Raw genomic sequence first — 18689 nt, forward strand, 5'->3', positions numbered from 1 at the left:
TCCGAACCCCTAAGACCTAAACCCATCGTTCCGTGGAGGTTTTGGTTTTTATTGCGCCGTCCATTTTGGAATGGTTAGGATCATCCTATGGTGTAGATTTTTTGGGCACACCCTATCTATAGAGTAGATTATAATTGAGAGTAAAGATATTACGTGATGACACTAATATGAGTCCTTATCTGCAAATAAGATTATATTCATTTAACTTCAAAGCCATTTGTGTATGGGATTATATGTAAATAATTTTATGTACTCAGAGGATACTCTTAAAATTTATTTATATATAATCATCATGCATTTAGTCTTATTCGCGAATTATCACTCTGTAAGCTCAAACAATGTGTGACATTTCATTACTGTTTTATTATTCCTACATATATTATCTTTTACTTTATATTTAGCACGACGGGCATCACGCGGAGTAAGTTTATTCATTTGCTGTTGTGATAGTTAGGGCGACTATTGTTTTAGAATGTCATATGCCACATCTGCTACTCTCAAGAAGATAACCAGCCCTGGACTTTAAATTCGAAGGACTTACAATTTATCATGTTATCCCCCTAAATCATCTACATCCACATCATATTCTTCTGAGTTATGGAAGCCAAAAAATAGTTAGGAAAAAGCTTTCTATCTCAACAGTCTTTCCTACAATCCAAACAGGGAGGGTTTGGAGATTTCCTATGATAAAATTATTTTTCTCTAAATTTTCTAAGCCCGGCTTTATTCATGTGTTTTTTTTTTTTGGGTGGGGGGTGGGGGGGGGGGGGGGAATGATATTTACGCCCCTTTTATCCCCAGGGACACCCATTTGCCAATGTACTTTGCAATCAAAGCCACTGGATTTTTCTGACATCAAGTACATTAGGTTCCTTTTTGTCATACACTGACGCTGGGTGTCCTTGGTGATGAAAAGGGGCGTAAATATCACTTCTCCTTTTTTTATGGTTTTCACTTTTCAAGGTATTCTTTTGTTCCACCTACATCTTTTTATGAGTGCATTCCCTCCTTTTTATAAATATTTTTGACACATCTTTTTTATGAATTATTTATTTTTCTTGCCTCGTGCATCGCACGGGTTGCCGCACTAGTATAGCAATACAAGAAAATAAGCAAGCAAAAAAATGAGTGATTCCTGAAACATGCTTGCCCAAATATCAATCCATTTGGTGGGGAAATGTCATCTCAACATTCTAAAGAACATGTTGACATGGACCAAACACCCTCATGATGTTCTTTACAGGCATTTTGAACAAACACGAAGTAGGCAGTGAGATTCTAACGGCAATGTCAGGCTTATGAACCATCTAACCCACTTTGAATCCAGAAGATGATGCCAATGCAAATAGCAAGGAGTAGATGCTTTTTTAGCAGCTAATTCTCTTCCAGACCTTCTTGAGAAAAAAAATACATGAGCAACAGTGGTATGATTAGCAACTAGTGTTGAGTTATCTAGTTAGTCTGCTCCTTTCCTATAATTGATTAAATTTTAGGACATCTGAGCATTTTCTGCCAATACCTTCCCTGATTTTATATATTAAATACCAAGCGGATCAAACCTACTTACCAGCCTGTTTCAGGCCCGCCCAACTAGATCAGTGATCTTTCTGGTTATGTTGCCATTTGGGTTTCCAAAAAAGATCAGTGATCTTTTTTAGCACCTAAAACTGCATGTATTTGAAATTTTCCCCACAACAACTCCATACAACAGCCAAAGATGGTCAGTGAAGTCTACTGATTAAATGTGGTTTCATAACTGAGTAGACGAAGTAGCTTGTTGTGATGAATGGGTGTGATTAGAAGTGGGCTCAGAATGGCAACAAATTGTCGAAGACGGGTCATGTGAAGATGCAAAGCATCTAGGAATAACAAAATCTGAAGTGTCAATTGTACAAAAAAAGTATAATACACACAAAATCTGAAGTGTGGATAGTAACAAAAGTAGAATTTTCAGGTAGAAATACTTGAAAACCCTGCAAAGTCCTTACCTCATGAGCTTGTGTCATTGGTTGATTTCCATCGATCAAGACGACATTAATATGGGATTTCCTGGTCATCACAATGATTTTCTCATTAGGTCAAAAAATCATGAATCACGATATGAACAATCTATCAATGTGGAGAATCTAAAAAAAAACAAAAAATTGCAATGATTAGTGTCTTTTGTGACTGATAAGTGGCTTGGTTATCTCTTTTTTTCTTTTTTTTTTTGTGAAAATTAACATTAATTTTATTGAATGTGAACTAGGGACAAGATATCCCGGTACATAGGATACAGAGAAACTATGCCTGCGGAGAGGCAAGGGATTCAGTACAGATTACATTGGTCCCCAGCAGCTGGACACCTTCTTTTGCCAAAGTGTCGGCCAAAGAATTTGCAGTTCTTCTCCTATGTGTCAATTGTGGACGAATACTCCTAACCAGGTCCCTGATTTCATCGATTATGTTGTGTAGCCTCCATGGCCCTCCTTCTTGATTGGCTGCCCAGGCTATCACATTAGTAGAGTCTCCCTTCACTATTAACGGCCGGCATACCATCTGAGACCGAATAGAAGGCCCCTTGCCTCAGCTTCATTCGCATCACATGTCCCGGCAAATCCAAAGTAGGACACAATAGTTCTGCTCGAGAAGTCTCAGACGAGCCCTCCAAAACCAGCCGGCCCCGGATTACCAAGTGAGCTGCCATCAAAATTCAATTTTAGCCATCCTTCCGCAGGTGCAATCCATTGTGGCCTGATAGCATTCCGAGGCATTTTCTCATGTGACACCACCTTCCAATTTTTCAAGGCCGCCCTCCGTCTCCGGCTGCCACAAGATCGAATCCTCCGTATTCGTAGAGATGTAACAGCCCTCCAACATCTGAAGAAGCAATGTATAGTTATTAATCTCCTCTTCCTTCAAGTGCCTTCACAACTTTACATCCCACACCAATCTTCCAGCCCCGCCCCTTAGACTAACATTATCCGCCACCGAATTATGGTGATCACAAGCCCAGCCTATATATAAGTCTGGGAATATATCCTTGAGAGCTTGGTTTCCAATCCAGAGGTCTTGCCAAAACCGCACATTTCCCCCTTAACCCACTTTAAACCTGATTAATGGCAAAAATTGGCTATGGACCGAGTTAATTGATTTCCAAGCCCCTGAACCTTTACCTCTCGAAGGCTCCCTACAAACCCAATCACCCCAACAGCTCCCATACTTCCCCCCTATAATGCTTCTCCACAATGCTTCTTTCTCCGAGCCAAATCTCCACAGCCATTTTCCCAAAAGGGATTTGTTCCGTATTCTCAATTTCCCAATCCCTAACCCCCCAGACTTTTTGGACCTGCAAACCATCTCCCACTTAAGCAGGTGATTCAATTTCTTCCCCGTCTCCAAACCTTCCCACAAGAAATCCCTTTGCAATTTTTCGTTTCTTTTCTCTACTGATACCGGAATCTTAAATAGCGACATGAAGTAAACCGGCATATTAGCCAATGCTACCTTAATCAAAGTGATTCTTCCGCCGAAAGACAAATATTTCTTCTTCCATGATGACAGTTTTTTTTTCGATCCTTTCCACCACCGGGTCCCACTGTGTTTTTGTAGGAATCCCAAATCCGAGCGGGAGTCCAAGATGGGTTATGGGAAATAATGAAGATCATCCCATAATGTCAGCATGGTTGGAGAGTTGTCTAATGTCCACATTGATACCCGAAACTACACTCTTGTACCTGTTGATTTTCAGACCAGTGCATATCTCGAACCATGTAAAAATGAGCTTCAGATTTCTTACCAGATTCTCGTTGTCGCGAATAAACACAAGAGTATCGTCCGCAAACTGCAGATGTGTTACAGCCGTAGAGTTCCCAAATACTATGAGCCCCTCAATATATCCCATTTGTGCCGCTTTTGAAAACAGGCTATTCAGCGCTTCAGCAACAATGATGAATAAATATGGGGATAGCGGGTCCCCTTGGCGGATACCCCTAGAAGACTTGAAGTAACCTTCCGGCGATTCGTTGATAATAATAGAAAAGGAGGCCGAGGAAACACAAGCTTTCATCCATCTTTCATCCGTCCCCTCCATTTTGCTCTGAACCCCATGCGGTTCATAACATAATCAAGTACCCTCCAATCTACATTGTCGTAAGCCTTTTCAATATCAACTTTGAAAATCAGACCAGTTTCACCGTTGCGCTTCATTGAATCGAGGATTTCGTTTGCAATTAATACCCCATCCAGAATCTGACGATTGTTGACAAACGCCCCTTGGAACTTCGAGATCACCTCACCCATCACTGATTTAAGTCAGCCAGCAAGTACTTTTGCAAGGATTTTATAGACCCCATGAACCAAACTTATAGGTCTAGTCTTTTATTTCCACAGCACCTTCAATCTTCGGAATCAAGGATATAAATGTCGTGTTGATTGCTCTGTTCAGGATGCCCCTCTCATGAAACTCTAGAAAGAAGGCCAGCATCTCCGCTTGGAAGGTATCCCAATGTTGTTCGTAAAAAGCCATAGGAAATCCGTCAGGGCTCGGGGCCTTATCTTTCCTTAAGGATTTTAGGGCCGCTTCAATCTCTTCAACAGTAAAGGGCTGGGCTGCTCCATTCATCTGCTCCGATTTTCTGAGATTGTTTGAAAATTGAGACCAGTGAAAGTTGGGCGCCAATTGCAATTAGCGGAGTATAAATTTTGGTAATAGCTCACAATGTGATCCCGAATTGCGTCTTTTCCTCTAGTAAGACCCCATTCACCGATATGCAGTTGATTGCATTCACCCTTCTTCGCATAGAAGCCATTCGATGGAAGAACAGAGTGTTCCTATCCCCTCCCTTGAGCCATGTAGCCCTGGATTTCTGCCTCCAACTGATCTCCTCCCGACGGATGATCTCCTCATACTCCGCTTGCAACTCTACTCTCTGTTGCCGATCCTCATCCCCCAGTATTGATTCAGACTCCTTGTTTTCCAGCATTCCCAACTTCATCAAAAAAATTTCCTTCCTAAAGTCTTTCTCCACCTTCGCTGTTTCGCCCAATCCTTAATCTTCCCTTTTATACCCTTTAATTTTTTACATATTACAAACCCTTTCCAACCCACCTCTTGATCAGAGTCCCACCATTCAGATATTTTCGAATTTAGTTCCTCCACATCACATAAGCCCCGATCAAAACGGAATGGACGAAGTCCTCCAAGAAAGTCAGTCAGTAATATCATCACCGGATTATGATCGGAGATTGGCCTTGGAAGGGCACGTTGGCATATACTTGGATACATCTCCTCCTACTCCAACCTGCTTAACACCAATGAATCATGGTTGTTTGTCCAAGTAAAATTGGTCCCCTCAAGAGGGAGATCCACCAGTTCACTTTCATGGATGAACTTGGTGAAATTCCGCATACTTGTAGTAATTGAGCCTCCCCTGTTTTTCTCCGAAGGAGATCTAATGGTATTAAAGTCCCCTCCGATGAGCCATGTCCCCTGCCGATGATCCCGAATGTTTATGAGTTCCGGCCATAAAAACCTCCTTTCACGAGCCCTGGATGGCCCGTATACAGTGGTCATCAACCATTGAAACCCGTTTACCCTACTCCTAAATCTGATAGAGACGGAATGTTCATTTGTGAAAGACTCAAATCTTTCGAAAAGATTGTCCCGCCAGATTACAATTAACCCCCCTGCAGATCCCCTTGAATCCTTCGCCTCCCACATTCAGTTTGATCTACGCCAAATGTCGTTTATTAGCCCTTCCGTGACTCCCGCTATTTTAGATTCTACAATTGCCACAATGTCAGGATTTCTTGTAGAACATAAATCCTTTACTGCCAATTTCTTCCTTTAGGATCCCATCCCTCTGATATTCCAGAAAATTACCTTCATTGGAAAGATGATAACCCCGATAACACTACCCCCAATTGGCCTCAGCATAAACACCTTAGCTCCCTCGAACCCCCCCCCCCCCCCCCCCCCCCCCCCCCCTTAATCGCAGAGGCTTTGTTCTTCCCTTCTCCCTTCCCTTAAATTGATTTCATCCGCCACCTCCTTTGTCATCTGAGTCTTTTACCGAATGAGAAAGGTTTCCAGTTTTCCAACCCATAAGACTCAAAGCACCCTCCCTCCCAGTAACCCCCAGCTCCGATTCATGATTTCGTTTGGTGATATTCCTCTGCTTATACGCTACATACACCTGGATGACGTCATCCATATTGTATATCATCGACTTCCTGGATTCTTTTGGCCCTATCTTCCTCCAATTTCTTCGACGATTAATCTCACGATCAACCATCGCCCTGATAATCTGGTCCATCGATCGCCGAGACCTCCTCCATGTGATCCAGTTTTCTCTTCTTCCCCCCACCGACGTTCTCCTCCTATTCGATAATGAGATCATAACTTCGTTTTTCCTTTTCATATTTGGGGATACAATACCCCCCCGATGTCCCCATATCCCTTTGTTGGTGCCGCCACTTGTCCGCATGCATGTCATCCTTCCAGGAGCGATTAATCTCCACGGGATTTTGGCAGCTGTCCTAGATGGTCAGAATCATCCTTGACACGTTGCTGTTTCTGTTGACATGTTTGCCAGCTATTCCCCATTTATCAAAATTATGGACCAAAAGGCCCTTCCTAGAATTAGGGTTTCAAGATGCTTCTACGCCACCATCCGATGGTTGGTTTTTGCCCCAATTATTTGCACCCTCCTCCGCCATCGGATTGAGTCTACTCGAGACCCTTTCATGCCCCAAATCGTCCCAATGTTTTTCCGCCACCTGGTTTCTCTTTAGTTATCTCATGACTATAAAGAATACCACCTATAAGTGCCACAGCATTAACTTCTGTACTAGGACAGACTGAAAACGAGCAAAGTGTTGAACCAAGAAAGAAGAACACGCCAATGAATTGTACATTACAATGAACACTGAGAACGAGTTTACTTGAAACTACCCATGTAGTTAACCATGCATTAGAGGACATATGTAAGGTTAGAGTCACTCGTGAATCACCACTGTAATGCTCATGATCCATTCAACTCCACAGTTCCCAAGTGCACGGTGAACAGTTGACTCCCAATCTTGCAAATGTAGATTTCATCTAATACCATCACACCAAACAAACACAATCCGCTTTATCATATTTACTTAAACTACAAGGTAAAGTAATTATTGTATAATTCATGTTACCTATCGTTAATTACAGACTTTTGTTGGTTTGACAAGAATATCTAACCTTCAAACAACAAAAGTATTGGCTTTTGGAATTTTAGAACCCTAACCGAGGCATAAACTTACAAGAAATTTAATTGCAATCTTTTTTTCTTTTTTTTTGAAAATGTTAATTGCAATCTTGAAGACCATTCAACTCTTTTTGTTGGATAGATGTAATACCGCAAAAACAGACTTAGCATGGACAAGATGTACAAGGACTACCTATACGATTCAAATATTTTAAAAGTATTTCTAAAGAGTGACCTTCTGGTCATGTTTACAGAAATGGTCTGCTCAAAATGAGATGGTCATCTCAACTAAATTTTGACCATCAAACATATGCTTACCAATGCGAGTAAATTAGAAGATATGTTAGAAACTCACCGACTTCTCCAAAAGCTTAAGCTGTTGGAGAAAGGCGTTATTTATCTTTTATACTTTAACAATCCCCCGCACGTGTGGCCCACTTGGCAAACATGTGGCACATGTGGTCCCACTTTGGGCAGACCATCGCATGTGGATGTTTGCTATCCGGGAGCTTTGAACTCGAGACCTTTGGCTCTGATACCATGTTAACTTACCAACTTCTCCACAAGCTTAAGCTGTTAGAGAAAGGCGTTATTTATCTTTTATACTTTAACAAGATACATACAAATGGCAGTTGTAAACAATGGACTTCATTTTAAAGAATGTAACTTTCAAATATGGTTATTCATTGTAAGCAGAAAACTAATGAGAATTCAAGATAATTTTGCATATCAAGTACAACTCAATAGGTTCATGTTGGATACAAATAAGATGCACTGCTGTTCATATGGGTTAAATTTGTGAAAATACTTGGCACCTGGACCCTTAGATTGGGGCATGATACATAGTAGGTGAATGCATGCCATGCTTTTCTACGGTAAAAATCTGAAGTGTTATAACCGTGAAGAAAACATGCAATAATCAGGCCCATGAAAAGTGCAATACTTCCTAAAGTAAACACCAACTGCACCAAAGGAAGCGGACAACTTACAAGAAAAAAAAATCCTAGGAAAAATATAAAATTGGAAAATTCAATGTCGATTACCTTCTATAAGGGGCATCGTGACCAAGTTCTTTAACAGATGAGAGTTTATCAATAATACTGAACATCATCGAATTCCAACACAGCACAAGGAGAAGCCTTTCTCAAGAGAGACAACCCAATTGCCGCATCCCTTAACTTGTCACTCGAACCTATAATTGGAGCAATAGTCAATCTCTTGAGAACATGTGCATTCATTAATAAATATTTTACAAACCCGATCTCATAATCACGGCATAGATGCAACCAATGAATCTCTACTGTCCTAAGGTGATACATCAAACACTCTGAAGGTTTCTGTTTCTCCCAATAATCAAGTTCAACACAATGTTTTGGTGGTTCATAGGATTCCTCCTGACACAAAATCAAATAGGGTAAGAATTTGGAAAATTAATTTACAAAATTATGCATTTGATTAGACATATTTACAATCAATGGCACTAACAAACCTGTATGACAATAAAAAAATCCTTCAAATGTGGACAGCTTCTAAGCAAGCATGACAAGAGAAAAACCGCAGTGGCCTCAACCAGGCTAATTTTCAATTTTAATATCTTTAGATTAACCAGCTGGCACTGAGCAGGCAAACTCTCCGGCACTTTCTGCACTGACAAGCACTTCACAAAGGGAACTGGTCGTCAAGCAATAAACATAAGCAAAATTAGAAATTTCAGATAGCCAAGTGAAACAACTCTGGACCAACCTTGTACATTTCAAAATCTAAGGAAAGACTCCGGACATGAGTGAGGTTCATCAGTAACTCCACCATCTGGCCAGTTTCATTTTCATTCTCACAATTGCAATTAAACGAGAAGAAAGCATGTTCCAATTGGTTGAGATCCTTCAGAGAGAGACCTACTGGGCTTTGGGTCCAGATTTCCAACGACAAGAGACTGGGTGCGCGAATGCTGAGACTCCCCCGCCAGCAATGCTCCAATCTCAGCTTCTCCAACACGGGGCAATAAGAAATCAGGCACTCCAACTCATGGCCGGGGATAGGAGCGTGGCCTAATTTTAATATCTTTAGATTAACCAGCTGGCATTGAGCAGGCAAACTCTCCGGCACCTTCTGCACTGACAAGCACTTCACAAAGGGAACTGGTCGTCAAGCAATAAACATAAGCAAAATTAGAAATTTCAGATAGCCAAGTGAAACAACTCTGGACCAACCTTGTACACTTCAAAATCTAAGGAAAGACTCCGGACATGAGTGAGGTTCATCAGTAACTCCACCAACTGGCCAGTTTCATTTTCATTCTCACAATTGCAATAAAACGAGAAGAAAGCATGTTCCAATTGGGTGAGATCCTTCAGAGAGAGACCTACTGGGCTTTGGGTCGAGATTTTCAATGACAAGAGACTGGGTGCGCGAATGCTGAGACTCCCTCACCAGCAATGATTCAATATCAGCTTCTCCAACACGGGGCAACAAGAAATCAGGCACTCCAACTCATGGCCGGGGATAGGAGCTTGGCCTAATTTAAGGATCTTGAGGTTACAGAAGCGTTTAAAAGAAGGAGGAATAGTCACATGGCAATTAGACAAATCCAATGTCCTAAGAGTGGAGCAGAGTAACGTGGAAGATGTAATTCGATAGAATTTTTCATCGCTGTCATTGACGAGCTTGAGCTTCTGGATGCCTTTTTTGCATAATAAGAGGATGAAATTGTCAATATTGAATGCATAGAGATCGACAAAATTGAACCAGAAGAAGCAACTCTCAACGGGATCTTGGCGGGAGAGCAGAATGTGGTACACGATCGAGAGCCATTGGTTCTTGCCATTGAGTGCATGTTGGAAGAGAGTTAGATTAGGGATTGAGTTCCATAGATACCTCCATTTCGTGGACAGAATGGTGGTTCTGGCTGCCTGTTGGATCGGCAGCAGAGAGAGGATTGATGTCAGGATAGGTTTTGGAAGATCGCTGATTCTATCCAAGCTTGCCCTTTCCTGCTCCGATGTTTCTGCCATTGAAGGGGTTTCTTCTCGTATGTCTGAGTGTTAGAGCGGAATTAGGGTTCGGGTGTTGAGGAGAAACGAATTAGGGTTTGGGGAGAAACGAATGAGGGTTAGGGTTCTCGTATGTCTGAAAATCACAAAATTTCAAGAATGATATTGAAACAATCAGAAACGAGGCAGAGTTTATGTTTAAGCTGAGAAAACCCTAATAATTTAGATCATCCATTCAAGTGGGCCCACTGTCTTATTTGTGTTGTATGAATAAGTTTTAATCAGTCATCGGTTTAAAAAAATCGACGGTTGAGATGAATCCTGTTTCTGAACCTATATTCTCGATTAATAGAACTTGTGATGCATTAGCTATTGGTATATAGGATTAATTGGTTTGAATTTTGCTTTAGCAAAATAAAAGGGAACTAAATATCAATATAAGAGAGATGCTAAGGAAGACGCACCTTTGGCTTTATGGAGGATTTTCCTAACACAGGGGTGCAACTTGGGCAGGGCTCAACCCGAACCCGACCTTCATCCTCTAATTTTACCTTAATTTTCTTTGGTTATTGTATTTTTCTGTTTGACCCTAAGTGAATCCAACCCCAACCCGATTTCGGGTTAGATGGGTTGGGTACTCGGGTTAGGGTTGAGAGATTTAGAAGTGGGTTGCGCTAGGGTTGACCATTCTCAACCCTAGCCTCGGGTTGGATTGGGTTGGGTTAGGGTTGGCCTCAGCCCAATCCCACCCGACCAGAGTTGCACCCCTACTAAAAGCCCTTCCTATTGCCCCACTCAAATCTTATAGAAGTATCTTTTTTAATGACAAGAGGACCCGTCTCTTTTGAGAAAAAACTTGCTTCAAGTATGTCGAAGTCGATTTCTCTTGGAAAAATGCTCAGCTAATATTAAGAAAGTTTACCATTAGACTACTGATATTGGCACTTCCATGTTTTGATAATTGCACTTACTCACCTTGTCTTTTCTTTTTCGTTGATTTTTGAGAGCTTTTTGGGAATTGTAATAACCTTTGACAGCGGTTAAATAATAAAAGACAAGGTGAATTAGTGCAATTATCAAATACGGCATTACAAACATCAATAATTCAAATAAAAGACAATGTGAATTAGTGCAATTATCAAATACGGCATTACAAACATCAATAATTCAAAAAACAATGAAAGAAAGAAAGAAAAAACATCAGTAGCCTCCACATTACCATCATTTTTATAGAAAACTTTCTTTTTTTTCCATGCAAAATTACTATTGAAAAATCATATTAGAAAAAAATAAATAAATCACTTGGTCCCGTGCGTGGCCACACTGGTGTGATCAAGTCCGTTGATCTGACTGGAGACCACAAATCCGGCCCATTTCCATTGACCCCATCTTGCTCCGATGATCTTAGCCATTTGATCCATCAAGCTTAGTTTATTGTTCCGCCAAGAAAAGCTAAACCATTGATTTTTCTAAGGCTTGATCTTGCAAATGAGATGTATCCGCATGAGACTGAAACATGTGGGTTGAATTGTGATGGCCTGTAAGATCAACTGTCTCGCATACAGGCCTCTTGTGGGACCCAAAAATTGATTGTTATAATTTTACTGGCAGATCGCCCAATCAACGGACGAGATGAAAACAGTTTTCCGGCAAAATCTCATCTCATATGAATCACCCAAATCATGATCCCGTGGATAATGCGATAAAAAAACATATTAAAAAATACATGCACAATAATAGAAAATAAATATTAAAGTCCCTCGATATTGGCACTACCGTGTTTTGATAATTGCACTAGCTCATATTGTCTGTTATTATTTAAACAGCTGTCAAATGTTATTACTGTTCCCCAAATTTCCCAGAAGCTAATTAAAATAGAAATGACAAGTTGAGTTTGTGCAATTATTAAAACAGGGTAGTGCAAATATCAGTAGCTTATTATAAACACCTGCAGTTTTGCCGACAACTTGGCCTTTGTGGCTGAGGGCTGGGCCTTATCTGTCAAAACGCAAAGGCACAGCTGGTCTTTGCTTTGTTCCAACGGCCAAATTATAACATCTTTAACCCAAACTCAATATCATATTATGAGAAGGAACATATATAAGAACATTACGAGATATCCTTAGATTGGGCCCACCCATGTGAGGTTAGAGTGATCCAGACCATTCATCTGACCGGTCCCATCATGATGAACCGTCATGATCTAGACTATGAGCATGGCCTTAACCATGGACCCTTGATATTGGATAAGATAAAGCAGATTTAAATCCAACAATTAGTTTTGGACTTACAATCAGTTCTCAAAATCCAAAACAAACATGGCCCAAAGGTAAATTTGAGTTCAATAATAAGTTTTGGTCTTGCAGTTGATACTCAAAATCCAAAACAAACAGAGTTGAGTTCAGTAAACAGTTTTGGACTCACAATCAGTTCTCAAAATTAAAAAACCCTGTTTGTGTTTGCCTTGTTTGTTTTGGATTTTGAGAACAGATCGTGAGTCCAAAACTGATTATTGAGTTCAAAGTTAAGGCGCTGTTTGTTTTGGATATTGAGAACCAAGTGCGAGTTCAAAACTAATTAAATAGGTCCATACTTTTGACTCCGATAATCAGTTATGGATGCACAATCGATTCTCAAAATCCAAAACAAACAGGGCCTTAAACTCATAGCTCAAGAAGAAAAGGGAATGAGGAAAAGTTAGAAGTGTAAGGAAAGAGGAGCTTTTTATTCCAAGAGAAACTCATGAAAGCTACAAAAGAAACAATGGATGATTCCCACTTGCTACAGTCAAATTAATCTCAAATGTACATGGTAAATTCAAAGTCTATAAAATCACATATCCTACAGATTTTATTACTGAACAAGGCTGAATGTCAAAAGGGCTGAATGTCAGCCAAGGCCAAGGGCAGCAAAACTCATGAAACTTCTCCCCACCCAAAACCATTTTATACAGAGACATATCCTCCCAAAATCCAATCTCCTCTAAACCTTCCTATCTCATACATTACTGTCCAAAACCCCCTGGAGAAAATTCAGCCCCTCCGTTGATATACTCCTCCGCACTCGGGATCGAGCGATCTCAATATGGGGAGGTGGGTCTGCAGAGAAACAAACAACAACGACAGTCAAATTATCACAAGTATTTCGCTTGAGTGCCTCCCTTACTAGCTCCCGTGAACATTGCCCAGGATCGTTGTGAAGCATGAGCTCTTTCCTTGCTATGGTGACTGCACACTGACTACTCATCACATCCCATAAACCATCACAACCGATTATCAAAAACTCATCTTCTTCTGTTAGACTTGCTTCCTGCAACTCTGGTTCTGCGCTGAGAGGGCAAGCAAAGCCTTTAGGGCCCTTCATGTGCCAATCTCCCAGAGCTCTGGCAACTGATAGCTGGCCATTAAGATATCCATCATAGACAACGCCTCCCAATTTCTCGATTCTTAGTCTTTCGCTGGTACAGTTTGGTTTGTGATCTTTGGATAGTTCAACTGCTCTACCCCGTTTCCCCAAAACTGCTCGACAATCACCAGCGTTGGCTACAAGCATGGTTCTGAACGGCGTATAAAAATGTGTTAGAAACATATAATTCTAGTCCATGGAAAAGATAAACAGATTTGGAAGCATTAGATCACAAATCAGAAATTAACAGAAGCAATTGGTGAATCATAGCTTGTTAAAGATAGAAATAGATAACCAATGTTGAGAAGACTGGCAATATCCCTGAATTTATATCAGGGTGTGCCAAACCCATGATTTCAATCATGACACAGAAGATCATGGATAGCAGGCAGGATAATCTCTGCCTATATCACAAACAACATGCCTTCCAATGATTTCATCTTTATGCTTTGGAAAAGCTAGGATTATCACACTATACTGCACTGCGAAGATGGCTCCATACCGGATACAACACAGATATGGCTGGTACTTTTCTTTAGAATCTTATATAGAAGGGAAAAGGAACACAAGCAAAGGGTTTTTTTGGCTGTCACGAACAGGGGCGCCCGCCGGGACTCTCAGTCGACAAGGGCATGCCCAGACCCAGCTTTGCATCATTACTCGCGGTTGGTTGGCTTGAGTTGTAGATGTGGAAGCTAAGCAAGGGACAGAGGAAAGGAACAGTAAATGGCCAGTCCTAAGCAAGTGAAGGACAAACCATTCCAAGCAATTGAATTGAATCAAGTGAGAAGAGCAAGTCAAGCAAGTCCCTTCTGTTTCTAGAACAGGTCTAGTGTTTACATAATAATAATAACAATTTGTAAGGGTTTTTTTGTAAGGTAAAGAAGAGGAAGGCAAAGAGTGGACTAAGCAAGAGTGTGGATCGAGCAAGGGCAGACTGAGTCTTTGAATTGAGGGGTGAGGGGCTACAAGGAAGGGTGTGAATGAAGTGCGTAAGCATTGAGCAAGCCAAAGTAATCTATTACCAAGTACCTGCTAAGTTTTCACCCATAACCAGAAAGACACTGTTGCCTTAAAGCACAATGTTGCTAAAACTAGTAGTTTGGACTCACAATCGGTTGTCATAATCTTAAAGGAACAGGGCCTAAGCAGAACTAAGAACTCCAACTTAGGCGTATCTCTGGCTCTTACCTTCCAAAAATAAGGGCAGTCAGCGCTGTGGTGCCAGAGGAATTATCCAGATAATGGGCATCAGCAAATGCATGATCCGCTTTCACAAATGCACTCTTAATAGCCTTCTCCACACTAGTGGGGAACTGAGAATCCTCAATTATAAACTTAAGAAGGTTCTTTCGGATGAATGATGCAGCATCTAAGCCACCATGTCCGTCAAATACCTGCCAAGAACAACTATTAAATCTTAGGTATTGCATAGCCACAAGTCCACCTTCATATAACGTGTTAGACATCTGACAATATCTTGATAATAAATATATTGATTGTAACCCTCGAGCTAATATCAATCTACCACAGGTCCACAACGCTTCACCATGTCATAAGCTCTACGAATTTCATCAATAATGGAAATGGGAGGCCCATGATCTTGGTTGACAAGTATAGATGAAGAAACTGAAAGTACAAGTTATTGCAACCCATTCACTAGAACAGAAATAATTACCAATGACAGAAAATAAAAAAAAGTATGCCAAAACACCCCAAAAAAGGCAGGCTATCATAATTTAACAGGATGGTGAAATAGCACAAGGTGCAGTAGTAATAACTTACTCACCCCATAGAATGCCCCTGGAGATGAAAAATCCACAGCCTCACCAAGATGTTCAAGTAAATTATCTATGCATATGTGTTCATCCTCCATGTAATGCTTTGGCCCTATCTCCGAACAGCTACCCGAACGAAATACCGGTAAAAATCCAGAACCAGACTGACCATCTGATGGTGACTTTGTACCAATATCACCAATAACCAATTCCTACATTGAGATGCGGGCCGAAAATATTAGTTCATAGTTGCAGTTTATTTCCCAAAATGGAAAAGTATTAATATTTTTAATCCCCAAAATTATTTTGGCATATCAAAATTTTCAAATAAAATAGTTCAAGACATGACAAATTAGAACAAAAATGGCATGAATCTCTACACAAGGGAAAAGATCAATGACTCACAAATTCGCTTTCAGCCACCAGCCTAGTGTTACTCATGCAATGCCGAATAACTGAAAGATGCCGGGGAGGTTTCCCGTTTTTCTGCTTCAAGCTTCCCAAAGCCTCGGAATCTTCATCATCAATGGAAGATCCATTGTCCTTACCATATCCACCTTCTAATACGGTAAATGGATGAGATAAATCAGTCCCCGCAGCCATATCCCTTTCAAAAACATAAATTCAACCCCTTCACAATAAAAACGAAAAACCCAAACACCCCTTTGAAGGATTAGATTCTTTCCAAAAATCTTGCTATCCCCAACTGACCTAAATCAAAAACCCGTCAAAATAGTTACAGTGGCGCGATTGTTCGACTTCAAAAGAACGAATCCCAGAAAAATCACAATAATTTGCTGACTGAATCAACCAAACTGTCCAATCCGTTTCGAATCTTTAAACCTCAATAGTTATGAAATAACATGGCTTTAGTATAAAACATCCATAGGAATTCATGGATAGAAAAAAAAACATATCAAATCTCAACACAATCAATTCTTCCAATCGGATGCCATTCAACATAAAACCACTGCATTTCCTTCCATTCCCATCAAATCCCTAATCTTCAAGAAGGACACATAGACCAAAACCATAAGATCAATGGGTCACATGCTCTCACAAACATCACAATCCTTTCATTCCCAACCGATCGCAAAACAACAAACACCACGGACACCCTCAAACCGCTATTTTTCACGAAAATCCAACAATTCAGATACAAAAATTCCACACAAAACCATATAGACGCTCAAACTACAATTCTCTCTCAAATTCTTCCAATCCACACACCAATCAACAAATTCACCAAACCACAACAACTTACCAAAATTCCACACAAAACAATACAGACAGTCAAACTAAAATTCTCTCTCAAATTCCTCCAATCCACACACCAAATCAACAAATTCACCAAACTACAACACCTTACAAATAAAACAAAGAGAACAAGAAAAACCCTAGAATAAACAAGAAATCACGGATCTAGCAAAAAAATAAATACAAACCGAAAGTATTCTCGCCAACTACTCTTCTAAATAACAATCAAACAAAAATCAAACCCTAGGTGATAAAAAAAAAGACCTAGGTTTCACCAAATCCCGCCAAAAAAAACTAAAAAGGAAAAATCCAACCCTGCTGCAATTTCAGAAAATTGAACCCTAAATCATAAAGAAAAATCCAAACTTCCCTTCTTTTTCTTGCCTTTTTTTTTGTCTTTGGGTCTCTGAAATTCCGTAAAAAGATCGCTGAAAGGAAAACCACGAAAGCTTTCGTTAGAGAAATGAATGGGGACAAAAGGAACTGATTTGTTTATGTCTTTCTTCTTATCCAAGTGATATTGGCACCACTATATTTTAATAACTAAACGAACTCAGCTTCTCTTTTCATTTTAATTGACATGTGAGCTTTCGTGGCTGAAAGAAGAGCCAAAGATCAGACACCGACACGTGTCAAGATGGGATAGAGATTTTGGAGTTTGCGGGTGACGAGCACTGGCCATTGGATTTCTTCTGACAAATATGGACGGTAGAGATCTCGGAATGGAGGTTTTGTGGGCGAGAGCAATGGTTGTCCATATATTGAAACTTGTCTCATTCCAGGTGAAATGACGAAAAGGCCCATCCGACAATTGGATGATCTGGACCGTCCATTCCATACAATTGGAATGGGCATCTGAACAAAATAGAAAGCACTTGATTGGATGATTCTGCTTGCCTGACTTGCTAGTTGAATATGGGCCGTCGATCTGACTGCTCAGATTGTCGCAAATGGAATTGTTGATTAGATGGGAAGGATCCAGATTGTTCGATTGTGGTCCACGATCCGCATTGAATATAGAATAGGGAGGACACTTGACCACTGTTAAAGTAACGGAGTTGAAGTGGTTGTTGAGCGTGAGCCATGACCATGCATTAGAGCTCACCTAACTTCCATTTAATGTTTGGATTCAAATACTGAAAATGGCTTTTCTTAATCATAAGTTTCTATCAACCTAATATAAATTAATAACTAATCAATGATTTATTTTTATGCCCCAAGTCACACATGACCCATGTAGAGATGATCCAAACCGTTTATCTAGTGGACTCCACCATAAGTTGGGCGATGACCCAAAGATCCCGCCGATCGAATGGTCCAAAACGTATGACGGTTGAGTTGTAACAGATGATGAAAACAAAGTGATTGATGATTCATATTCAATGGGAAAATTGTGATCAATTGGCCCACTTTGGATTGCAGGAAAAAAAAAATTCTCACAGAAAACTTTTTCCTTAGAATTTTTTTCCCACGACATAGAGGGAAATGATATGGTTATGGTTGTGGGTTATCTAGAGGGATAATTATACATCGAAGGTCATTCTAAATAAAACTTGAACTACAGTGATTCAATGTACTTACTTTCATGTATAATCAAACAATGAAAAGCAAAAATTCTAGAAAAAAGAAGAAGGAAACTTTGTGAATGGAGCATCTGTTCAATCTGGTGTCTGTTTTAAAGCATTTTCATGCTTTAGATGTCATATTCTGTTCTTAAGTTTCCTTCTGTTCAGTCTGGAGTTTATTCCTCCATGTCCTAACATATCACATCTAAAGCATTTTCATTGCAAAAGACACTCTTCGGACCTTTTTTTTTTGGGGAGTGATAAATGGACTCCCCAAATTGATAAATCGACTCCCCATGTGTCTTTCTCTCTCCTCTAGGTTAGAGAGAGAAAGAGGAGAGAGATAGACACATGGGGAGTCGATTTATCACTGCCCTTTTTTTATATTACAAGCAGAAGGCATAAAGAGGTTTCTTAGGGAAGAAACAAGCTAGTCTCCTATGGGTGTGTTTGGATTGCTGGAATCGGTAA

General features: G+C 40.3%; 3 protein-coding genes across 3 annotated transcripts; all 3 read right to left on the reverse strand.

The window, feature by feature from the left end:
- Positions 1–1838: 1838 nt before the first annotated feature.
- LOC143864296 (F-box/FBD/LRR-repeat protein At1g13570-like) lies at positions 1839–9647 on the reverse strand. The gene is made up of 5 exons (XM_077375211.1): positions 9434–9647; positions 8967–9347; positions 8713–8880; positions 8267–8617; positions 1839–2049 (listed from the first exon to the last, which is right to left on the reverse strand). The coding sequence occupies exons 1-4, from the start codon at positions 9482–9484 to the stop codon at positions 8315–8317; spliced, it is 903 nt and encodes a 300-aa protein (XP_077231326.1). The 5' UTR covers positions 9485–9647; the 3' UTR covers positions 1839–2049; positions 8267–8314.
- Positions 9648–9649: 2 nt separating this feature from the next.
- LOC143864458 (F-box/FBD/LRR-repeat protein At1g13570-like) lies at positions 9650–10234 on the reverse strand. The gene has a single exon (XM_077375383.1). It carries the CDS (start codon positions 10232–10234, stop codon positions 9650–9652), a length of 585 nt encoding a protein of 194 aa, XP_077231498.1.
- Positions 10235–12917: 2683 nt separating this feature from the next.
- Positions 12918–17057, reverse strand: LOC143864202 (putative protein phosphatase 2C 27). Its single transcript, XM_077375087.1, has 4 exons — positions 15802–17057; positions 15408–15608; positions 14810–15015; positions 12918–13769 (listed from the first exon to the last, which is right to left on the reverse strand). Exons 1-4 carry the CDS (start codon positions 15997–15999, stop codon positions 13211–13213), a joined length of 1164 nt encoding a protein of 387 aa, XP_077231202.1. The 5' UTR covers positions 16000–17057; the 3' UTR covers positions 12918–13210.
- Between the last annotated feature and the right edge of the window lie 1632 nt (positions 17058–18689).

Source organism: Tasmannia lanceolata, unplaced genomic scaffold (genome assembly GCF_043159265.1).
Source record: "Tasmannia lanceolata isolate RefF3 unplaced genomic scaffold, GAP_Taslan_0.1 ptg000048l, whole genome shotgun sequence".
NCBI classification, from domain to species: Eukaryota; Viridiplantae; Streptophyta; class Magnoliopsida; order Canellales; family Winteraceae; genus Tasmannia; species Tasmannia lanceolata.

What these genes read in the sequence shown, in the direction of transcription:
- LOC143864296 (XM_077375211.1), bottom strand. Translation starts at nt 9,484, where the DNA reads ATGAACCTCACTCATGTCCGGAGTCTTTCCTTAGATTTTGAAGTGTAC. An exon ending in TAGATTTTGAAGTGTACAAG is followed by an intron (nt 9,348 to 9,433) that starts GTTGGTCCAGAG and finishes CCCTTTGTGAAG; the next exon opens with TGCTTGTCAGTGCAGAAGGT. An exon ending in ATTTTTTTATTGTCATACAG is followed by an intron (nt 8,618 to 8,712) that starts GTTTGTTAGTGC and finishes ATTTTGTGTCAG; the next exon opens with GAGGAATCCTATGAACCACC.
- LOC143864458 (XM_077375383.1), bottom strand. Translation starts at nt 10,234, where the DNA reads ATGGCAGAAACATCGGAGCAGGAAAGGGCAAGCTTGGATAGAATCAGC.
- LOC143864202 (XM_077375087.1), bottom strand. Translation starts at nt 15,999, where the DNA reads ATGGCTGCGGGGACTGATTTATCTCATCCATTTACCGTATTAGAAGGT. An exon ending in CTCCAGGGGCATTCTATGGG is followed by an intron (nt 15,016 to 15,407) that starts GTGAGTAAGTTA and finishes TGTTCTTGGCAG; the next exon opens with GTATTTGACGGACATGGTGG. An exon ending in ACTGCCCTTATTTTTGGAAG is followed by an intron (nt 13,770 to 14,809) that starts GTAAGAGCCAGA and finishes TACGCCGTTCAG; the next exon opens with AACCATGCTTGTAGCCAACG.